General features: G+C 40.2%; 1 protein-coding gene across 3 annotated transcripts; it reads left to right on the top strand.

Annotated features, from left to right (window-relative positions):
* The first annotated feature begins 1,215 nt into the window (after positions 1–1,215).
* rufy2 (RUN and FYVE domain containing 2) lies at positions 1,216–18,873 on the top strand. Of its 3 annotated transcripts, XR_005893841.1 has the most exons (20): positions 1,216–1,889; positions 3,140–3,313; positions 3,425–3,542; positions 5,495–5,596; positions 5,727–5,850; positions 6,744–6,808; positions 6,914–6,979; positions 7,721–7,790; positions 8,068–8,169; positions 8,304–8,420; positions 8,520–8,612; positions 9,580–9,654; positions 9,772–9,869; positions 14,710–14,829; positions 14,963–15,092; positions 15,184–15,278; positions 15,826–15,874; positions 16,006–16,086; positions 16,259–16,473; positions 18,203–18,873. XR_005893841.1 is itself a non-coding variant. In XM_041033452.1 (19 exons), exons 1-19 carry the CDS (start codon positions 1,580–1,582, stop codon positions 16,400–16,402), a joined length of 2,133 nt encoding a protein of 710 aa, XP_040889386.1. In that variant the 5' UTR covers positions 1,216–1,579; the 3' UTR covers positions 16,403–17,174. The 3 variants fall into 3 exon arrangements, 2 of the variants coding, with proteins under 2 accessions (XP_040889386.1, XP_040889397.1); XM_041033452.1 differs by lacking the exon at positions 18,203–18,873 and having other exon boundaries at positions 16,259–17,174; XM_041033463.1 differs by lacking the exons at positions 14,710–14,829; positions 14,963–15,092; positions 15,184–15,278; ... (2 more) ...; positions 16,259–16,473; positions 18,203–18,873 and adding an exon at positions 12,145–14,702.
* Positions 18,874–18,886: the final 13 nt, after the last annotated feature.

Raw genomic sequence — 18,886 nt, forward strand, 5'->3', positions numbered from 1 at the left:
GCGTCATGTTTGCTCTGCCAGACTAAATGATTAACAGATTAGCTGAGAACAAAATCAAAAGATTGATCGACAATTCCAATAATCATTAGTTACAGCCCTAAAAAATTCATGCAGGATGCCTATTTCATTTGAAAAGTTAATCAAGTTTCCAAAGCCTACTTAGTCTTACCCTTTTTATCTACTTCCTTGTCTTTACTGGTGCCTGTGTGGGTGTTTATTGTTTCCATTGTTATACTTCTAAATTCTGTTTTGCATTGCTAGAATTTTCCTCTGTGGGCTTCATCATGCCACACTCTACAGTGAAAATGGCCTTAGCAAGAACTTTGGAAATACTGAGGTCATGAGTCCAAATTCCCCCAGCAGAACCCTACCCACCTAAGACATTATGGAGAAGCCAACAACCAAACCCTGTAAACCCTGTGAACATTTATCTTCTCCCCAAATGTTGCTTCAAGTCTGTCTCTGTGCTGCCAGGTATGTAATTGTTGTGGAGGAAGTATTCAGATCCTTTACTTAAATAAAAGTAGCAGTACTAAACTGTAAAAAAAAATACTCTGCAACAAGTAAAAGTTCTCTATCAAAAATGTTACTGAAGCAAATGATAATACATATATTGGGAAAATAATAAATAAATAAATAAATAAATAATGTTATTAAATTAAAGTGTCATCAGTAAAAGTAGTAAGAGAATCAAATGCACCCTGAGTGTGACACAATTATATTATTGAGTATACAAAAATGTAATAAATGGCTTATGACACTTGTTGTAAGCAGGTATGAGGACATTTGTAAGAGTTTAGTGATGAGCAGAATTTACATCTTAACCTATGAAGACAGATTTTATATTATTACAACTATGTTTTGCTATATTATCATTCACTATCTGTTTATACACCAGCCTCCGCTTTTGGGTGCCCACAGGAGGAGTTAAGGTTGTTGACAAATAAATTGATGAACATTTATATCTGCTTACTAACTAGGGGAACTTAAAGTAAACTGTCTTAAGTAACTATTACTGTAAAGATAATGTAGTGGAGTAAAGAAAAAACATTTTCCCTGTAGTGTAGCGCAGCCGTGCAGTTCTCTCTTCCAGCAGCAGAGGGCGGCAGGTCTACAACACAGCACCCACTGAAATCATTACGTAGTGCTGCCTTTTGTGTGTCTTGTGAGCCTTTAGACACCGCCCCTCCGGAGGGTGCAGCGGGACCGTCAGGAGCCAACTATCGGTTCGGTCTGCCGACTGTAAACAAATCTCTACCACACCACAATGTACCGAAAAGACACACTTCCTGAGCAGCAGGTTTCCGCGCTGTCGCCGCCGGTGTTAACGATCATCATGTAGACCGACGACATCGTTTGCAGGGAGTGTTACGACGGTTGATTTCTGACACTATAGCTGAACCTGTCAGTGCTTTGGCCGGTAGTATCACGAGTATTTTTTTTATGCTACGGTTATCATAATGGTCGCCGGGTGAATAGCACACCAGGGCTAGCTCGCTAACGGTTAGCAAACCCTATACGTCGGTCTGACTTTGGCACCGACACGCGCTAGCTACAGTCTCTTCGGAGGTACGTGAACATGGCATCGCCCGCAGAGCACGACCTGGCTCTGTCTGAAGCGGACAGCAGCAAGGAGAAAGCACAGGTGTTCGGGATTCTGAGGCTGCAGGAAGAGAAATCTGGTGCTGGTGACAAAGCTAACAGTAGCAGCACAGTGAGAGGAGGAGGAGGAGGAGGAGGTGGTGGTGGTGGTGGAGGAGACGGGCGATGGCAGGCTCCTATCTTCGCTTTGGCCAGAAAAGCATCCGAGACCATTTCAGGGAGCATTCACGTCCTGCCCAAAGTGTCGGAGCACAGGACGTCTCTGCCAGGGGACTGGAGCGTCCAAGGTAGAGTGTGGTCAGCATCAGGGGGATCGATGCCCCCACCCCCCGATGTTCAGGAACAGTCAATCACTCTATCAAATGATAAGTGGGGCACTGTTACAGGAATAGTTCCAGCTGGTGTGGTGTTCTTCTGCCTCCTCTCCGTTTGATATCTTTACCTCACCACTGTCTGCCTATTGATTTTTCTCACATTAGCTCTTTTCTCGTGATTTGATGCTGCATCCTCGCCTGTTAGCAGTGTTACTGTGGCTGTGCTGCCTTTACCAAAACGCACCTTTACTGCCTGAAGCATCACATGCTGCACTGATGCAAATGAAAAAAAATCTTTGTTTTTCCTTAGGGGTAAACATGCTTTGTGCACTGTGTTGTTGACGTTGTTGATAATTCAGCAAAGCCAATAACTGTATGTGTGTGTGTGTGTGTCAATGTCTGCCTAGTAGTGTCTAGTAGTAGGAAGTCAAGTTTGAAACAAGTGACAGTAATTTGAGATGTTCAATGCAGATGGGCTTCCCATTTACAGGTTTTTCTTTTTATTTTATGAACAGAAATAGTGGTTTTGAATTTAGGTATTATATTAAATCTTACATCACAAATTCAAATTTAGGACTCAGATGCTTTAGTATTGTAACTTTTCACCATCTGTGATTTGTATATAACTTAGTAGAAGTCACATGAAGATACACATTGTCAAAGGGTTCCTGTTTTTCGCTCAGAATCCTCAGGGCCCACTGCCCCAGGGCACCAAACAGTCATGCACCTCCCAAGAAATCGTCTGTTGATTTGTCACTTGCCTCTGGGCCACCTTGCTGGGGCAATTAAAGCTGTTCCACAGTACTTAGAAACATTGTTCTGTCCTGACATTGTTCTGTCCTGTTCTGGTGTTTGGCTAAACATTAACTCTGACGTCCATGTACAGGTTACAAACTCTGGCACTGGAGATTTTTGAGAGAGTTGTAGCTGCAGTACTGACATACTGGATTTGCTGCTTTTTACACTCTATCTGTTTCTCTATGTGACTGCACTGACCTGACACAGAAATGTAAATATGCATTTGGATTTTGCCTTCAATGCACTTGCATTACAATTATTAAACATCCCTATATTAAGTTGTTTCTTATAACGACCAGTTGTAAGACATTGCATTACACATGTATTCAGTGAGTTCAGTCACAGTCAGCATTTCTGTATGATAATAAAAAAAAAAATCCATTATATTTTAATTTAAGTGTTTATGTTTGGCTTTTCTCCTCAAGCCCTGCGAGACCCCATGGCCATGGAGCGAGCCAACCTGCTGAACATGGCCAAGCTGAGTATTAAAGGGCTGATTGAGTCGGCTTTGAGCTTTGGACGAACCCTGGACTCAGACTACCCGCCTCTTCAGCAGTTCTTTGTTGTCATGGAGCACTGTCTCAAACATGGCCTCAGAGGTAAGAAGGACAGAGTTTTAAAAGGAAATTTCATGTCCAAGCAGCAGAAATGTGTTTGCCTTCTTCAGGTGTGTGTCTGACTCTCTTCCTCTTTGTATCTTCTTCCTGCAGTGAAGAAGTCCTTTCTGGGCTTTAACAAGTCTCTGTGGGGTCCTCTGGAGCTGGTGGAGAAACTGTGTCCTGAAGCAGCAGAGATTTCAGCCTCTGTACGAGACCTGCCAGGACTTAAGTAAGGAATACCTTCCTATTCACACACATTTGTTCTCACATATAACTTTACCTAACATCCTGGTGGAACATGAGCCAAAACAACCGCACATACTCACATGCACAGGTAACATGAGAATGTGACCTGAGCCAATCAGGGAAGTACCTGTGTGAAAGTGTGATTTACTTTCACTTCACTGTTCCTCTCCCTGCTGCCTCACTTCTCCCTTTTCCATATTTCTTTACTTCTTTTATTAGTATTTTTTTTTCTTTTTGTAGAAACTATTGTAGACACATTGTCCAAAGATGCGACAATGTTAAACACATTTTTTCAGTGTAACACATGTGAGTGTTGATTGCGCCCGGGGTGCCTGGTATGCCAACATATCAACATCAAAAACCCTACTGGTGCATCTTACATTAATATTCAAGTTGTTTACTCTGTTGGCTGTAGTAAGCAGGCTGCTGCTCAGTCTCATTCATGCCCATGATTTCCATGTCATACTTTACATTGTTATTTAGATTTAAGTCACTTCATACCAGAGCTTCCAGGCAGGGAATCAAGTGAGTAATATTCAGGTCTCGCTTGATCCAGCAAAATGGGGAACAGTTGTGTAGTTTTAGATAGAGAACAGAGTCTGTTTCCTTTGGCGGTGCTGAGTCAGACCAAAAGATATGCAGCAGAGCAGCGTTTTTGCAACACCAAGTACGGACCAAGAGGTTGCAGGACAATGCAGACTGTGCCTGTGCCTGCAGTTTTTCTCTAGAATAATGTTATTCAATAAAAACACAGTGGCAGTCACTTAGATGACAATGAGATATAATGAGACATAACAGGCTGGGTAGGGAGTAGGGGTGCACCAATCCACATTTTTTCACTTCCGATCTGATCCCGATACCTGAATTTAGGTAAGTGTAAGGTCAGAAAAGAAAGTCAGAAAAACAGGAAATCCTGTTAACAGTCAATATTTATTAAATTCAAGACAGAGACCCCTAAAGAGTAACCTTCTTTTAGACTACCCCTCTCCAAATAAAATAGAATATCTTCCTGTTGTACCTAGAAGGGACATAAGTCTGTGAGTAATATATTGTTGGTGTGTGAATTACCTGTATGACTTTCCTGTTATGATGTTCCGCTTTGGTTTATCGTTTGTGTGTAGTTAATAGTTAATAGCACGACCGATGCTAATGCGCTCGCTCGTCAATGGGATTCTCCATATTGTGTTAGCATTGAGCTAATCGCTACTTATTACCACTTGTAGGTCGTGACGGAGCTTCCGCCCCTTGGTACAACGGCTTAGCAAACATTGCATGTTGCTGTTTTGCTTTGTGGTGTTTGAAGTGCAAAATATTTCCACGCAGCGGACATGTTGTGCTGAAAAGTTGGTTTGCCACGGTGCTGCTCAATGCTCACCTGCTAGCTGGCTGCAAACTGTGGAATGACGCGGAGTAATGAAACATGCCGCCTAGCAGGCGAGCATTGAGCAGGGAATCACTTGTGGAGTCATTTCAGCAGACAACATTAAAGCACAGACATGGTTCATGGATCGGAAATCTCTGCAGGTTGGATCGGAAATTTCCGATCCGTGACTTATGTTGGTATCGGAACCGGTACTGGATCGGATCGGCCCCATCCCTAGTAGGGAGTAATGGTGGAGCTCTTGAAAAAAATGAAATTTTAATTAGATAAACCCACACAGCTATAGATTACATTAAATGTTCAGGCCAGGGGAAAAAATCTTTTCAGCAAAAGTTTATTGTTATAAATGAAACATTGAATTGGAATGAAATAAACATGTTGTTCCCATCTTACAGACACACACAGTAGACAGGAACAAAAAAGAAAGAAAAAAACTAAGTAATAAATCATATCAGACTGTTCATGTCCCTGCACCACCATCCTAAGACTTCCCCAGAATCTCCTAAAAATATAATCCTATCGCTTATGTATGTCTGTGTGCATGTGTTTTCCAGGACTCCTTTAGGCAGAGCCAGGGCGTGGTTGCGCCTGGCACTCATGCAGAAACGGTTAGCTGACTATCTGCGACTCCTCATCACTAGAAAAGACCTGCTCAGGTAAACACACGTCACACACACAAACAAGGTGGAATGTCAATAGGTGCATTTGGCTATACATGTTATATTTTGAGAACAAACTTTGGTTACAAAAACAATGTATGATAACCCTTCATATCTTCCTCCACAGTGATTTCTATGAGAATTCAGCACTGATGCTGGAGGAGGAGGGAGCAGTGATTGTGGGCCTGCTGGTGGGCCTGAACGTCATCGATGCCAACCTGTGTGTCAAAGGCGAGGACCTGGACTCTCAGGTAAGCACAAAAAAATACATCAGCAGCAGACATTAAAATGTTGTCTTAATCTGGGTACACTACATGGATTAAGGAACTGCTTATGTGGTTGTATATATAGCTGGTAAATATTATTCTCTCCATTCTGTCCTCACTATGATTGGATTATTAGGACTATTCTGCTTGAATCATACTAAACAGAGCAGTAACTTCTCAACAAAACAAAGACTATTACTGTACTTCCTGTTCATTGTAATGAAGTATCTGCTGTAAGTCTGGTTTTGAAAAGCAGAAATGTGGACAAGAATTGTCTGTTACATCAGATTATCTGATCGGGCAGGTGGAGAGCAGATACTGTGGTGTCATGTTTCTACTCCAGGGGTGGAGACTTTGTCCCAAGAGCAAACACATTATCTCACTAAGGCAAACACGCTGCACTGACTGAGTTTACACCTGACTGCATGTGGCTGAATGAGATGTAGTGGCAGTGTGAAGTTATGAGGATGAGGATTTGTTTGTTCAGATACAGTCATATTCTGACCACGAGGGGAGGATTTACACATTGAATCAAGATTAGGTAATCTCATAGATTTTATTTTTAATGCCAAAAATGTTAGGATTTAGGGATTTTTTGTTTACAGTTCTGTTGATTGTAATTTCCCTGCCTGTGAGTGGTTAACAGAAGAATTACATCTAAAAGCGAATGCAGACAAACCAGTACTGGCACTTCATAGTGGCTAATTACATGTTAATTGTCTTGAAGTTGTTCTGGTGAGTTGCAACAGATTAAGATCTAATGACTCCTCACCAAATCAGTGGTTGTGCAAAGGCTGCTTCTTATTACATGCTGCGTCCCTCAGGGAATGACATGAGCCAAGTTTTTACTCAGTTTTTTATGTTTTTTTTTTTTTAAGGTGGGGGTAATCGACTTCTCCATGTACTTGAAAAACGACATTGATGATTACAGGAGTGAAGAGAGGTATGATTTGTCACTGTCTCTCCACTTTATTTAATACACAGGATATCTCTTCAGCTCATAAATGTGATGCAGAGCTCTGTTTTATGTCTGTTTCCATGGCAACAGGAATAGCCAGATAGCATCCATCTTGGATCAGAAGAACTATGTTGAGGAACTGAATCGACAACTCAAGTAAGACATTTTTTTTTACTTGTTTTACTTATACATGCTGTTTTTTTTTAAACCTAAACAGTGGCTGATTGAGACAGATGAGCATTTTACTTTAGTTCTGCCTCACATTTTCCCATTACATCTGTTAAATGTCTGATGTGTGAGTCATGTTGTGATACCTTAAATCAAAGGCAGAAGGCTGAAAGGCTGATCGCATGTTAAAATGGATTCAGTCAGTTTAGATTTGAACCAGTCTGGTGGTTTCAGTTGTGCAGCTCTGGCTCTTTGCTCCCTAATGACAGATTCAGTAACACACAGAGTGTCAGTCACATTTCCTCTTTCAGACTTTCCTCTTCTCACAAACGTGCTGTCTCCTTTGAATTAATAAGGAGTGATCTGCTGCCTTAAACAGATCTTAAGGTTCAGTGAATCTTTATCAAAAGTTGTGGCTGTGATAGAGATTAAAAACCAGCTGGTTCATGAATTAGAACTGTTACTTTAAACAAACCTAAAAAAAAACTCTTATCTGAACATAAGCCAAGCTAACCATGTCACTTCTGTATTAACATTTAAATTGAGGTCTGTGAGTCTGTGGTTAGACAGTTCAGTCCTCTCAACTTGTGAATGCCGTTGAACATCATAAACATGATAACAGCTCTTACAGGTCACAGAGGAATGAAATGTTTCTGATGTTTAGAATTTTAATGAGACTCCAAAGTCAGAGTTGAATTGTAATTTCTGTTTGCATGTTTCTGTGTCTAGCTCCACAGTCCATGGTCTTCAGGGCAGAGTTGACTCTCTGGAAAAGTCCAACTCTAAACTCATAGAGGAGGTGAGACACTCAAAATATCTGTATATAAGAGTGGAGATGAAAGTCAGCACTGCCATTACGAAATCTGAACTGTGTGCTTGTGCACAGAGCAAAAATTCTAACTGGCCTAATCATTTTGGTCTCTGCCATACATCTTCATGACTGGAATGCATTTGTTATGTTAAATTGCAGTTTAAGCAGGACAGGATCAAGTTGCGTTCACCTGCTGTTACTGGCATCATTAATTTTCTCACTCATTCTCTGTTTTTGTACGTTTCTACCTTTTTTGTGCGTGCAGTTAGCCATAGCCAAGAACAACATCATTAAACTGCAGGAAGAGAACCAACAGCTGAGGAGTGAAAACAACCTCATTCTGCTGAAGGCACAACATCATTTAGAGGTACACAGTCACCCACACATATTCTCTTTTAGTAAAGTTTTTTTCAGCAAAAACTGTAGATGTAAACCTGAAAATTAACACCAGTTTGGACCACAATCTGATGCATGATCATTTGGACGTTTTGTTTTCTCTAGGTAACCCAGGGCGATGTGTCAGTGGAGAGAGACACATATAAACAGTCTCGTCAAGGTTTGGATGAGATGTACAACGAGGCTCGGAGACAGCTGAAGGAGGAGTGTCAGCTCAGACAGGTCACACTATAGCAGCCTGTGTATAAAATATCTTTGTGTTATACATGCTGACTGTGTAATAACAGGTTATATACATGTATTTGGTGTCTTTTTTTTTAGGACGTGGAGAATGAGTTGGTTGTCCAGGTGTCAATGAAACAGGAAATGGAGCTGGCCATGAAACTTCTGGAGAAAGATATTCACGAAAAACAGGTCAACATATAGTTTCCCTGTTCGAGTTCCTTCTTTCTTCCTTTTTGACCAACTGAATAAAATCACAAAACATGTAGATCAAACAATGTACCATTGCACAAGACTTGTGGGCATTGTTAATGATGAGGCTGAATCTGTCATTTATGAGATATATTTAGACATAAACATTTAAGGATAATGATCCTAAGAATGATGCTGTGGATCTTCAGGCTTGGTGTCACCTTTTAGGCGGAAGCTGATAACAAGCCCTTTGAGGACACAGACTAAAAGTATAGCAGCAGCCTGTACTTTCTCACATGGAGCACTTGTGCCCATCTCTCTGGCAACCCTGCCAGTGTCAGGCCTCTCACCACCAACGCGTGAACTCTGCAACATAAACACCACCAGCTGACATTTGTAGTCAAGCTGTGAGATACAGTAGCTGCCACGGTGGCTTGATCACGACAGCTTTTTCAGGAAGCTGCCGGGATCATTAAAACAATATCAGCAGGTGAATCAGCTGTCAGCCTAGGGAATGATTTCAGCATCATCATCATGGGAATATTTGTGTTATGTGTTGCTATGTGCAGTTTGTCCCATTTTTATTTCATCTCACTTTGTATTTTTGCAAGAAATATATATATATATATATATATATATATATATATATATATATATATATATATATATATATATATATATATATATATATATATATATATATATATATATACTATATACTATATACTATATACTATATATACTAACTAATAGTATATACTATACTAAATTAAATTACCTGTGACTCACGAAAGCCCTGTGGTAAATTGATGAATACAAAATAAATGTATGAATGAACCATGGAAGAAGGGAAAACATCCAGAATCACAGAAAAATACAAAAAAAAAAGTTTGTGTAACAGTTGTAGTAAACCAGAAGCTGTCGCATGACAATGTGAACACAACAACTTTTTGCTTTTGATTAACAGGACACATTGATCGGACTGAGACAGCAGCTGGATGAGGTCAAAGCCATCAATGTAGAAATGTACCAGAAGATGCAGGTACAGTCACAAACACACACTCATCTTCTTATCATTTGTAAGATAAAACAGTGAAGTAGAAATATTGTAATCGTTACTTAATACTACTTATGACAGCCAGTAACTCTCATTTGTTAGTCGTCCGATGAGGAGATGAAGAAGAAGAACGATATGATCAGCCGACTGGAGGAGAAGACCAATCAGATCACTGCCACCATGAAACAGCTGGAGCAAAGGTGAGATACACTGCCTGTGATGGAACAGAACACACTGATCAAAAGAGGAAAATCACTTTGTCCCACGTGTCTCCTAAACCAGGTTCTCTGCTGTTCTGGTAAAATGTTTGAACTGTAATCATACTCTCTTTAATTTACCTGAAAATATGCAAGACCCCTTTGGCAAAGTAGGTTTGACAACCTGGAAACAGTTTTATCTGCAATCACTGTAACACAAAATTATATAAGAGATCAAATAGTCAAAAAAAGATTTCATTCTTAGCCCAAACTTTCATGCTAAAAAAGAAAAATTTTCTCTTTCTAGACCAGGTGATCTAGTAAAATCTAATTTTATTTTATGTTATTTTAGATAAGTACATATTTATTTAGAGTTCTACATGGTTTAGGTTTTAGCGATGCAGAAGAGAACTGGGGAAACATGGGAAAAAAATGATTTGAGCCTTCTTCCCTGTCACTGGTGCTCAGGCTTTTCCCTTGGAAACAAGTTAGGAGGTGGAAATCCTTGTCGCCTCCTATCAGGCTTATTTCTCTCACTGTGAGTCCTGCTGCAAACACTAAATGTCTCGCAGTACAAAACCTCACTAACTGAAGTGGCATCATGGGGGTTTTTACTTGACATTGAAACGTGGGATGTGATTGATAAGTCTCTGTCATCTGCTGAGCTGAGTCCCATGTTGTCTTTTGTGATCTATTTACTTAGTAGATGGCAGTTCAAACAATAGCCGCAGCTATCAAATACGTGGTCTTTGTTATGTGAAATGACAAATTTCTAAGGTTTTGTTTCATAAAAGAGTGTTCTTTCCTTTTGATGTTAGCAGAGGTGGTCTTAATTAGTGGAGGAGGCCCGCTTCTGCTGTAAATAGCTGTGGGAAACCCTGTTACTTACAGTGGACTCAGAAAATATTCACATCCTTCTGATTTTTAACTTTTTAAAGTGAAGCAGTCTGAATAAGCCTTTTCTTTAAATGAAATAAATACACAAAAAACTATTTTGTGTATATCCTTGAAGTCACTGATCCAATGAAGGGTTTCAGCTTGCCTCAAGTAAAGACCACCTCCACTTACATCACTGAAATTTAATAAATAAATAAAATAAAAATAAAATATTAAAATAAAACATTAGGGCTCAGGGAAAAAGAGCAGACACTATTTCACACAGCAAATGCCTTACTATAAACTGAACGAGTGTAGCCATTTGTTAGATCATCACCTATTCATTACATTGATTACAAGATCAGATACATCAGGACTTGATAAACAGTTTCCTTGTGGAATCCCTGCAGTTCTTAATTTATCATGTCTGATGAGACACTGCTGATATTTTCTTGCATGCTAAGTTCTCTCAGTCGGTGTATAAGTGCTCCACATCTGCATCAGTTGTTGTAAGATCTGCTGATACCTAAAATCCCTCCTCACCCCATTGTCTCCCAGTCGACACGATCCATCTCCTCCCCTCACCTCTCCCATTGGTTTAAATCTGTTCCATCCTATTTGTGATTGGTTGTGAATGTTTTTTGCTGTTCTCAAAGGTTATGTAGGCCGGTAGGATGCAGACCCTCTTTACACTATTTTCAGTGCGAGTTTTCTGTTGTTGTGGCTGACAAGTCCAATGAAGAAGTTAAATATGTTCTGATCAGAGCCACTGTTCAAAGTCAAATAATTTACCCTGCAATCTGATCAGAAATAAATCTCCTCCCATTAGAATTTAACATGTCGTTGAGATGACAGAGCTCAGACTAGTTATAACTGCTGTAGGTGATGCTATAAACATGAAGATTGCTTTACAGGCTTAAATCTCTCATGTTGATAGCATAGCTCTGTGCTCATTTCTCCTGAAAATTCCAGTTTTTGTCTGCTGTTTGTCTGCTGTAGTTGTATTCATTTATCTGACCACATTACCTTCTCCTCCCCACCTCTAATCATTACTCATACACTTATTGTGAAAGGAAATATATCCAGACTGCAGAAACCTGATCACAGAGTGAATCTGGCAGCCTGAAATCAGATTTTGGTGTTTTAATGCCTTTCATTTACACTTCCTGCTGTGCTCATGATGTTAAAAGTCACTTAAAGTGTTTAGAGTAACCGGGGCCACGTAGAATGCTGATGTATTGACATCCTTTCTTCCTTCCTTCCTTCCTTCCTTTCTTTCCTCCTTTCCTCCCCTCTGTTCGTCTCTTTTAATGCCATCCATCCAACCATCCATCCGTTTTGCTCCCTTGAAACCTCCATGTTTCATTTATTTTCCTGATTTTATCCCTGCTCGTCTGTGCAGTGATAAGGACCTGCTAAGTCAGACCAGAACGCTTGCTATGTCATTTGTTAAGTGTGCCAGCACAGACACGGAGCACCAGTACAAGCTAGTCAAGGACATCTCCTTCTGAGGACACACATGCACACACACGCACACATGCAGACACATGATTGCTTTCAACTGAATGAATAAATGGACTTAACTTAAAGGAACATTCCTGTTTTTTTGCACATAATATTCAGATGGTTTTATGGCCTGAGTGCAGCCGCAGAATCAGGTGAAACTGGAATGCATCGTTTTGGCCCTGTACTTAGTGAAACATGATCATCATCAGCAGAGTTGTTGAATTTGTAGGGAACACCACAACATGTTTCATGGCCTTTAGTTAAATTGCATTCATTCGACTTTAACAGCTCGGTTTGTGCTAAATGAGGATACATCCTGAGAGTCTCGACTTTTCTCATTTAGCATCATCAGAGGCTGCGTTTAGCTGGTCAGAGAACTGTCTGAATATTACCTCACTTATACTTTAATAGAAACTAAAAAAAAAATAAAAAAATTTAAATCAATCATACTACTTTACCTATTCACTCACATGCTCAGGCAGGCATAGATATAAATACACACGCTACACATTCGTCCTGTCTCCACTAATCAGTTTATATGCAGTATCACTGACAGTAAGAAAATTGACTGTTTAGGCTCTGAATTGTAAGTTAAGAGGCTTTGTTGTTGTTCACACTGAGTTAGGATGAATACAGTGAGCTGTAACGCTCATATCACAACTACTGAGTGGTTTTATCTGGCCACTCGTTAAAATCAGAGCCACTGGTTGAGTTGACACTGTAGTGTTTACAGGAGGGACTGTACAAAAGTTACCGGGGTGGGGTTTACATGTTAGGGGATCTATTTTCAAGCCAGAACACGTTGCCACACAAGTGAACTGGTATTTTCCTATGGCACACTCCCTCCCTCCTAATAATTTTTCGTACAGTCCCATAGTGGCATCCATATTGGCTCTGCTGAGATTTTTAAGTAGCTGCTTCTGTGCTTTGCTGTCTGTCAGACGAGGGCATTTGTTTTTTACGTAATTGCAACTGATTGTCTTCAGTTAGAAGCTAGAGCGGTAATATGAAAACCATCATACAACCTAGACAAAGTGTTTCTACAGCTGCCTGCATTTCATCACAGTCAGTCGGTGGTGTTCACTTACAGACGTATAGTCAGACAGGAGTGTGCCACCTCCTGCTTTTAATTTGTTGCTGGTTTGCTCTGCATGTGTTGCACCTCCTGACCTGCTTCTGACTGGCTGTGATGACCCTGTGTCTGAAATCAGTCCCTCTTTTACTCAGTCAGCCCTCCCTGTAGACACACAATAGTTTACTCCACACTGAGCAGTAAATTGAGATAATAAGATTATATACACAACATTTTGGCAGTAAATAGAGCATACATTTCACACTACAATTTGGACACTCAGATAAAATGGCAGAGGGTAAATATAGCGCACTGTACCTTTAAAAAGGGAGTTATGTGATTTCAGACACAGCCTGTCTCTTTCTTGCTCTTCGTTCTTGTGAAGATTCACCTAAACTGTAAAGGTTGTGAGGTTGAGTCAATTTTGCTCGTGTAAACAGCTCAGTGGGACCAGCAGCTTTAGCTCAATTCATTTACTTTGTTTCTGCAGAACAGACAGCTGAGCCCAGTGTAAAGAATTGTAGTTACACAGCTGTAAACCTCTGGAGCTTCTGTCAAGGGACCCTGAATGTGTTGTTGTGTCTCGTCTTGGCATATTTATTGACTTTTGTGATATATCAGGAAGTAATCATTCTACCTATTCTAACTCCTCGTTCATAGTACTGTAACTCCTCTCAGTTTGTAGAAGAATTAAAAAGTCGGTACAGCTGTTAAAAACTCACAACTACTGTCTTTTACCAACATGACAAATAAAGTTAGATGTTTTGAAAGCGGTGTGGTTTGAATTTTTGGCCAGGTTCAGAGAGGCTCTTTTAAGATCGTAATCTTTGTTAATATCCTCACATCCCAGAAACGTGATGAAATAAGTTTCCGGTCTGTGTAGTATTAGGTGAAAAACAATGAAATATTGTTTTTCTATATTGTTCAAAATCAAAATGCTGTGTTTCTGTGAAGTATCTTTGTTAAAGACAACATGGTGATGCTATACTCACCATGTTGGGGTGCTCTGAGATGCTGCATTTGGTCAGTTATTTTCTTTATTTCTTGTCCATTCAGTTGCTTCAAGGCGGTTTTCCCTCATTGTTTTATCATGTGTCTTTATTTTGGATTCATCACCCCTTTTTATGATCTCCCACAGTTCACCTCTCATCCCTGCACTGTTACATTTTAATCTCTGCTGTTGTAACACTTCAAAGTACGCCATCCCTCACCCCAACAACCTTCTTCATTCACCCCTCATTCGTCTCTCCCCCCAGAAACTTCAGTTCTTTACCTCCCTCCTCACCCATCATCCTCCTTCCCATCTTCCTCTGTTCTTTTCTGCCTTCACCCCCCACCCAGTTTTTTCTCTCCATGGTCCTGAGTTTGTCCCTGGTTATAATGGTGCAGATTACAGGAGGCAGAGAGGCACCGCACCTCGGCCGAGGAGGGAACCAGACGCTTCAAATTGGACTTTGCCAACAAGGCCGACAGCCTGCAGCGGCAGATCGAGCACAGAGAAAGGCAGCTGTAAGAAAAACACAAAGACAAAAAGACAAACACTTAATACAAATGTGTGTGCTTTAGCATAATCTCTTACTGGGTATCTCCTTTTCTCTGCCTTTGTCTGTCATCCTTACTCTTGTTATTGGTGTTTCTGTAGCCAGCAGCTGGAGACGGACCTGAAGATCGAGAGGGAGTGGAGACAGACGTTACAAAATGATCTGGACAGAGAGAGAGAGACAGTGTCTCAGCTCAGCACTGAGGCGCTGCAGATCATTGGACTTAAAAAGGTAAGGAGGGAGAGAAAAAGAAACATACCAGTATATCATGTTGTACAGTATGTGATGTCTTCTGTTGTTTGTTTTTTACATATTTTTCCAGGAGTTCCATCGTCTCCAGGATGAAAACATTCAGCTGAAGACCATCTGTGAAGACCAAGAACAAGCTCTAGAGGAACTAGGCTCCAAACTCAGCGAGTATGTCTGCTTAAATTAAAAATGCTCTTTCTGTCTCATGATCAGGCTATTTTTAATGTGTTTCTTTAGAAAAAAAAGCAATTAGCCAATTTAAGAACGTGTTCTCTTAAATTAAATAAATTAAATTCTCTTAAATTCTTAAAAGCACCATGATCATGGAGGACCACTGCAATGTTTTTGCATACAAGAGGCTGATTCAATTCAATTTTATTTATATAGCGCCTTCCACAATCAAAATTGTCTCAAAGCGCTTTACAGAGACCCAGAGCCTGGCCCCAGAGCAAGCACTTAAGGAGACAGTGGCAAGGAAAAACTCCCTTTTAACAGGAAGAAACCTTGAGCAGAACCTGGCTCAGATGGGGGACCCTCCTGCTGGGCTGGGTGAAAGGAGGAAAAGGAGGAAGATAGGACTGCTAGGAATGGAGGAGAGGAGGAGAAGGACATGCAGCATAATACAAACAATGGACAATGTTAGAGGTGATCTATTAGATATGTTAGAGGTAATTTATTTCATTTACCTGTACTGTCCCATTCTTTTTGTAATTAGATCCAAACTGAAGATAGAGGACATCAAAGAAGCTAACAAAGCTCTCCAGGTAAAACAACAGTCAGATAAAGAGATAAAAAAAAAGGCAGAACAACATCTTGAATATAAACTTTCAGAATGATGTTGAGTTTGATGAAAGAACATCGGTGAAGAAGAGTTTGATGTGTGGTGCTGTTTCAGGGGGGTCAGGTTTGGCTGAAGGACAAGGAAGCCAGCCACTGCAAGCTTTGTGAGAAGGAGTTTTCCATCTCAAGACGGAAGGTCAGTTTTATCAGTCTGTGTTTCCACATTGAAAATCCCACACAGTCACAACTAGAGATTGAAATTTTAAATTAATAAAGAAAATTGAGGAATTAATAGAAAATGAATCAACAGCAATTTGGTTTAACTCAACATCTAATTTGCATTTGCAACTTGTTCTTTCTGTCTCCAGCACCACTGTAGAAACTGTGGGGAGATTTTCTGTAACAGCTGCTCAGACAATGAGCTTCCTCTACCCGCCTCACCAAAACCCGTCAGAGTCTGTGACACTTGCCACGCCCTCCTCCTCCAGCGATGCTCCTCCAATCCAACGTGAGGGAGTCCCCACGGTGCTGTCAGGACGACTATCAGAGATGACACTCGTAAATACCCAACCTCAAATCTGATGTAAGAACCTTCTCCTACCTTATCTGAACAGAGTGTTTGCTGCTAGGAACAGGCCGTGTTCATGAATGTGAAGGCCACTTGATCGGTCTAATTACATGTTGGAGAAGGAAGTATCTCAAAAAACCCACCTCACAGTCATTTACCTCTCAGGCCCGTCTTTGTTTAACGTCATTACTTTGTCTGCACATGATCTGCTGTGTAAAATGTTCAATCGGTCCACTATTCAGGCCAAGATTTCTTACTCTGTAACAACACGAGTTGGGAGTAGTCAGAGTCCTTGGTCTGCTTTAGTATCATAAACAATCAGCGACATGCCTCTGTCAAATCAGCTCCACTTAATATTAATCAGGTACACAGCTGAAACCATTTATTTGCCATAAATTTAAGCCCATGACCTTGATGGAGAGAGTACAATTTGCTAAGTGTTGCACAAAAAGGCCCCACGACAGCTAAGACTTTCCATAACTCAATATGTGCTCAATCCAAAACAAAAAAGTTAAAACATACAGAAGGAGACTCTCTGACTGGTGGTCACGTTTAAAAAAGGAGGAACAACTTTACAATGAAGTGAAAGTGAAACTGCACTGACTGTGACGAGCACTGCTGCAGATTGATGCAGATGTTTTTCTCAGCCAAACCTTAAGTCTTAAGTGATGCTGCATTATAATAACGTATGCATCAAGCCTCAGACTGTGTACAGTTAAGTATATAGCCAAACAGATGAGATTAATAATTTATACATAAAGTATGGTGGCCTTGTTACTGTTGAGTCAGCCTCCAAAGCACCACCCTTTGAGGTGGGGTGACACAAACTGTAAGGCAGCATTAACACAGGCACAAAAGACTGACTTCACAGGTTAAACCCGACTTTACTAAACTGAAATATAAACTGGGTATATTCCGTTTAGTTTAGATCAGAACTGTTCCACAAAATGAAATTGGTCTCATTTCTTCTGTGTCCATGTTTTAAGTGTAGTTGTTCCACAGAAGCAACATGGACATAATTTGTACCTGCCATCATCAAAGGTCTCAGTATGTAATGAAAAGCTCCTGCTGGTCAGATCAGCACCCTCAAAACATTCAGTGTGTAATGAGACACTTTTCTCCAAACTTAATGCCAGGAACGTTCATTGCTCCATACATACTGTGGAGGCTTTCTAAGGAACTGAAAAAGTTTTTTTTTTTTTTTCCTTAATGTTGTTGGTGCTATTTGTGCCTGTGTAAATGCAATGAATATCATCTTCTCATGTTGCCAAAATGAGCTCTGTATTTCTACACAGAGAATTTCTGTAGAGATAAAAACAGCCTGGAATAATGGCCTAAAATATTTCAGAGTAGCAACACTAGCTTATACTAGCCAAGCAAGCAGTCTAGATTAAAGACACATTTCACTGTTTGTTTGAGACACTAATACAGTAGATGCTGCTTTAAGGACCAAGAATAACAACAGATGCCATTATTACATCTTTGGTAACTGATTTAAATCGAGGTCAGTCTGTCTAACTGGCTCTTGGTTTTGGTTGATGAACCACTGACAGCTAACTTACAACGTAACCACTTCACTGACTAGTGGTTGTTAAGAAATAGACCTGAGTGTTACACGCTTCTGACAACATAGCCACAAAATATGTTAGAACACTCGTCAATCCTATGTTAACTGTAATATAGATTAAATTGAAAGTATTTGTATTTGATTTAGTGTTTTACGCATGTTAATTTTTACTTTCAGAGGTCCAGGGAACTTGTCTGAGCTGTCCCTGCTCACTTGAGGTTAGATGTAATCTGTGCAGATGGAGATGTTATGGAAGAACCACATTTTACTGTTGCTCCATTCCTGAGAGGGGAATTTGAAACTCTAAACCATTTTTGTTAGTCAAATCAATATTGAAAGATTGAGACGTGTTTGTGTCGTCAAACTAATGCGGGTGACTGTAAAGTACACGCTTTACAGTGACGGGTTATGATGCAAATTCCACTGCACATTCTGGTTTTGTACTTACAGTATATACAATGTTTACAACATGGGATTTTTCAAGAACTGAAAGTATTCATTCCCATGAGATGAAGAAACAGGTCTGGGTTCATTTCAAGATGCATTTTCCTTGTTTTTTCAAATATTTATAAACTATTACAAATTTATCATATAACCATTAAGTACAACAGCAAGTGTTTCTGAACTGCACCCAGGCCTGAAACACTTTGTACAGTGTCGCTCTTACAAATCTCCCATTTTTTTCAGTGGGATGTGTACAGTGTTGATACGACTGTATGTTGTAAATACATAATGCTGATAATCACTGTGGCCCTTTAGCTTACTAAGTCCTGCCAGTTTAATATCAGCTCTGTTGCCAACAGTATGTTGCCTTGACTGTGTAACAGATTCAGATTAAATCACGTTACAGAGAGAATGGTT

Source organism: Toxotes jaculatrix, chromosome 1 (genome assembly GCF_017976425.1).
Source record: "Toxotes jaculatrix isolate fToxJac2 chromosome 1, fToxJac2.pri, whole genome shotgun sequence".
NCBI lineage: Eukaryota > Metazoa > Chordata > Actinopteri > Toxotidae > Toxotes > Toxotes jaculatrix.

Bases quoted from the DNA above. Each gene is read 5' to 3' on its own strand.
- rufy2 (XM_041033452.1), top strand. From the start codon at position 1,580: ATGGCATCGCCCGCAGAGCACGACCTGGCTCTGTCTGAAGCGGACAGC. The intron at 1,890-3,139 runs GTAGAGTGTGGT...TTTCTCCTCAAG, and splicing joins AGGGGACTGGAGCGTCCAAG to CCCTGCGAGACCCCATGGCC. The intron at 15,279-15,825 runs GTATGTCTGCTT...TTTTGTAATTAG, and splicing joins CTAGGCTCCAAACTCAGCGA to ATCCAAACTGAAGATAGAGG.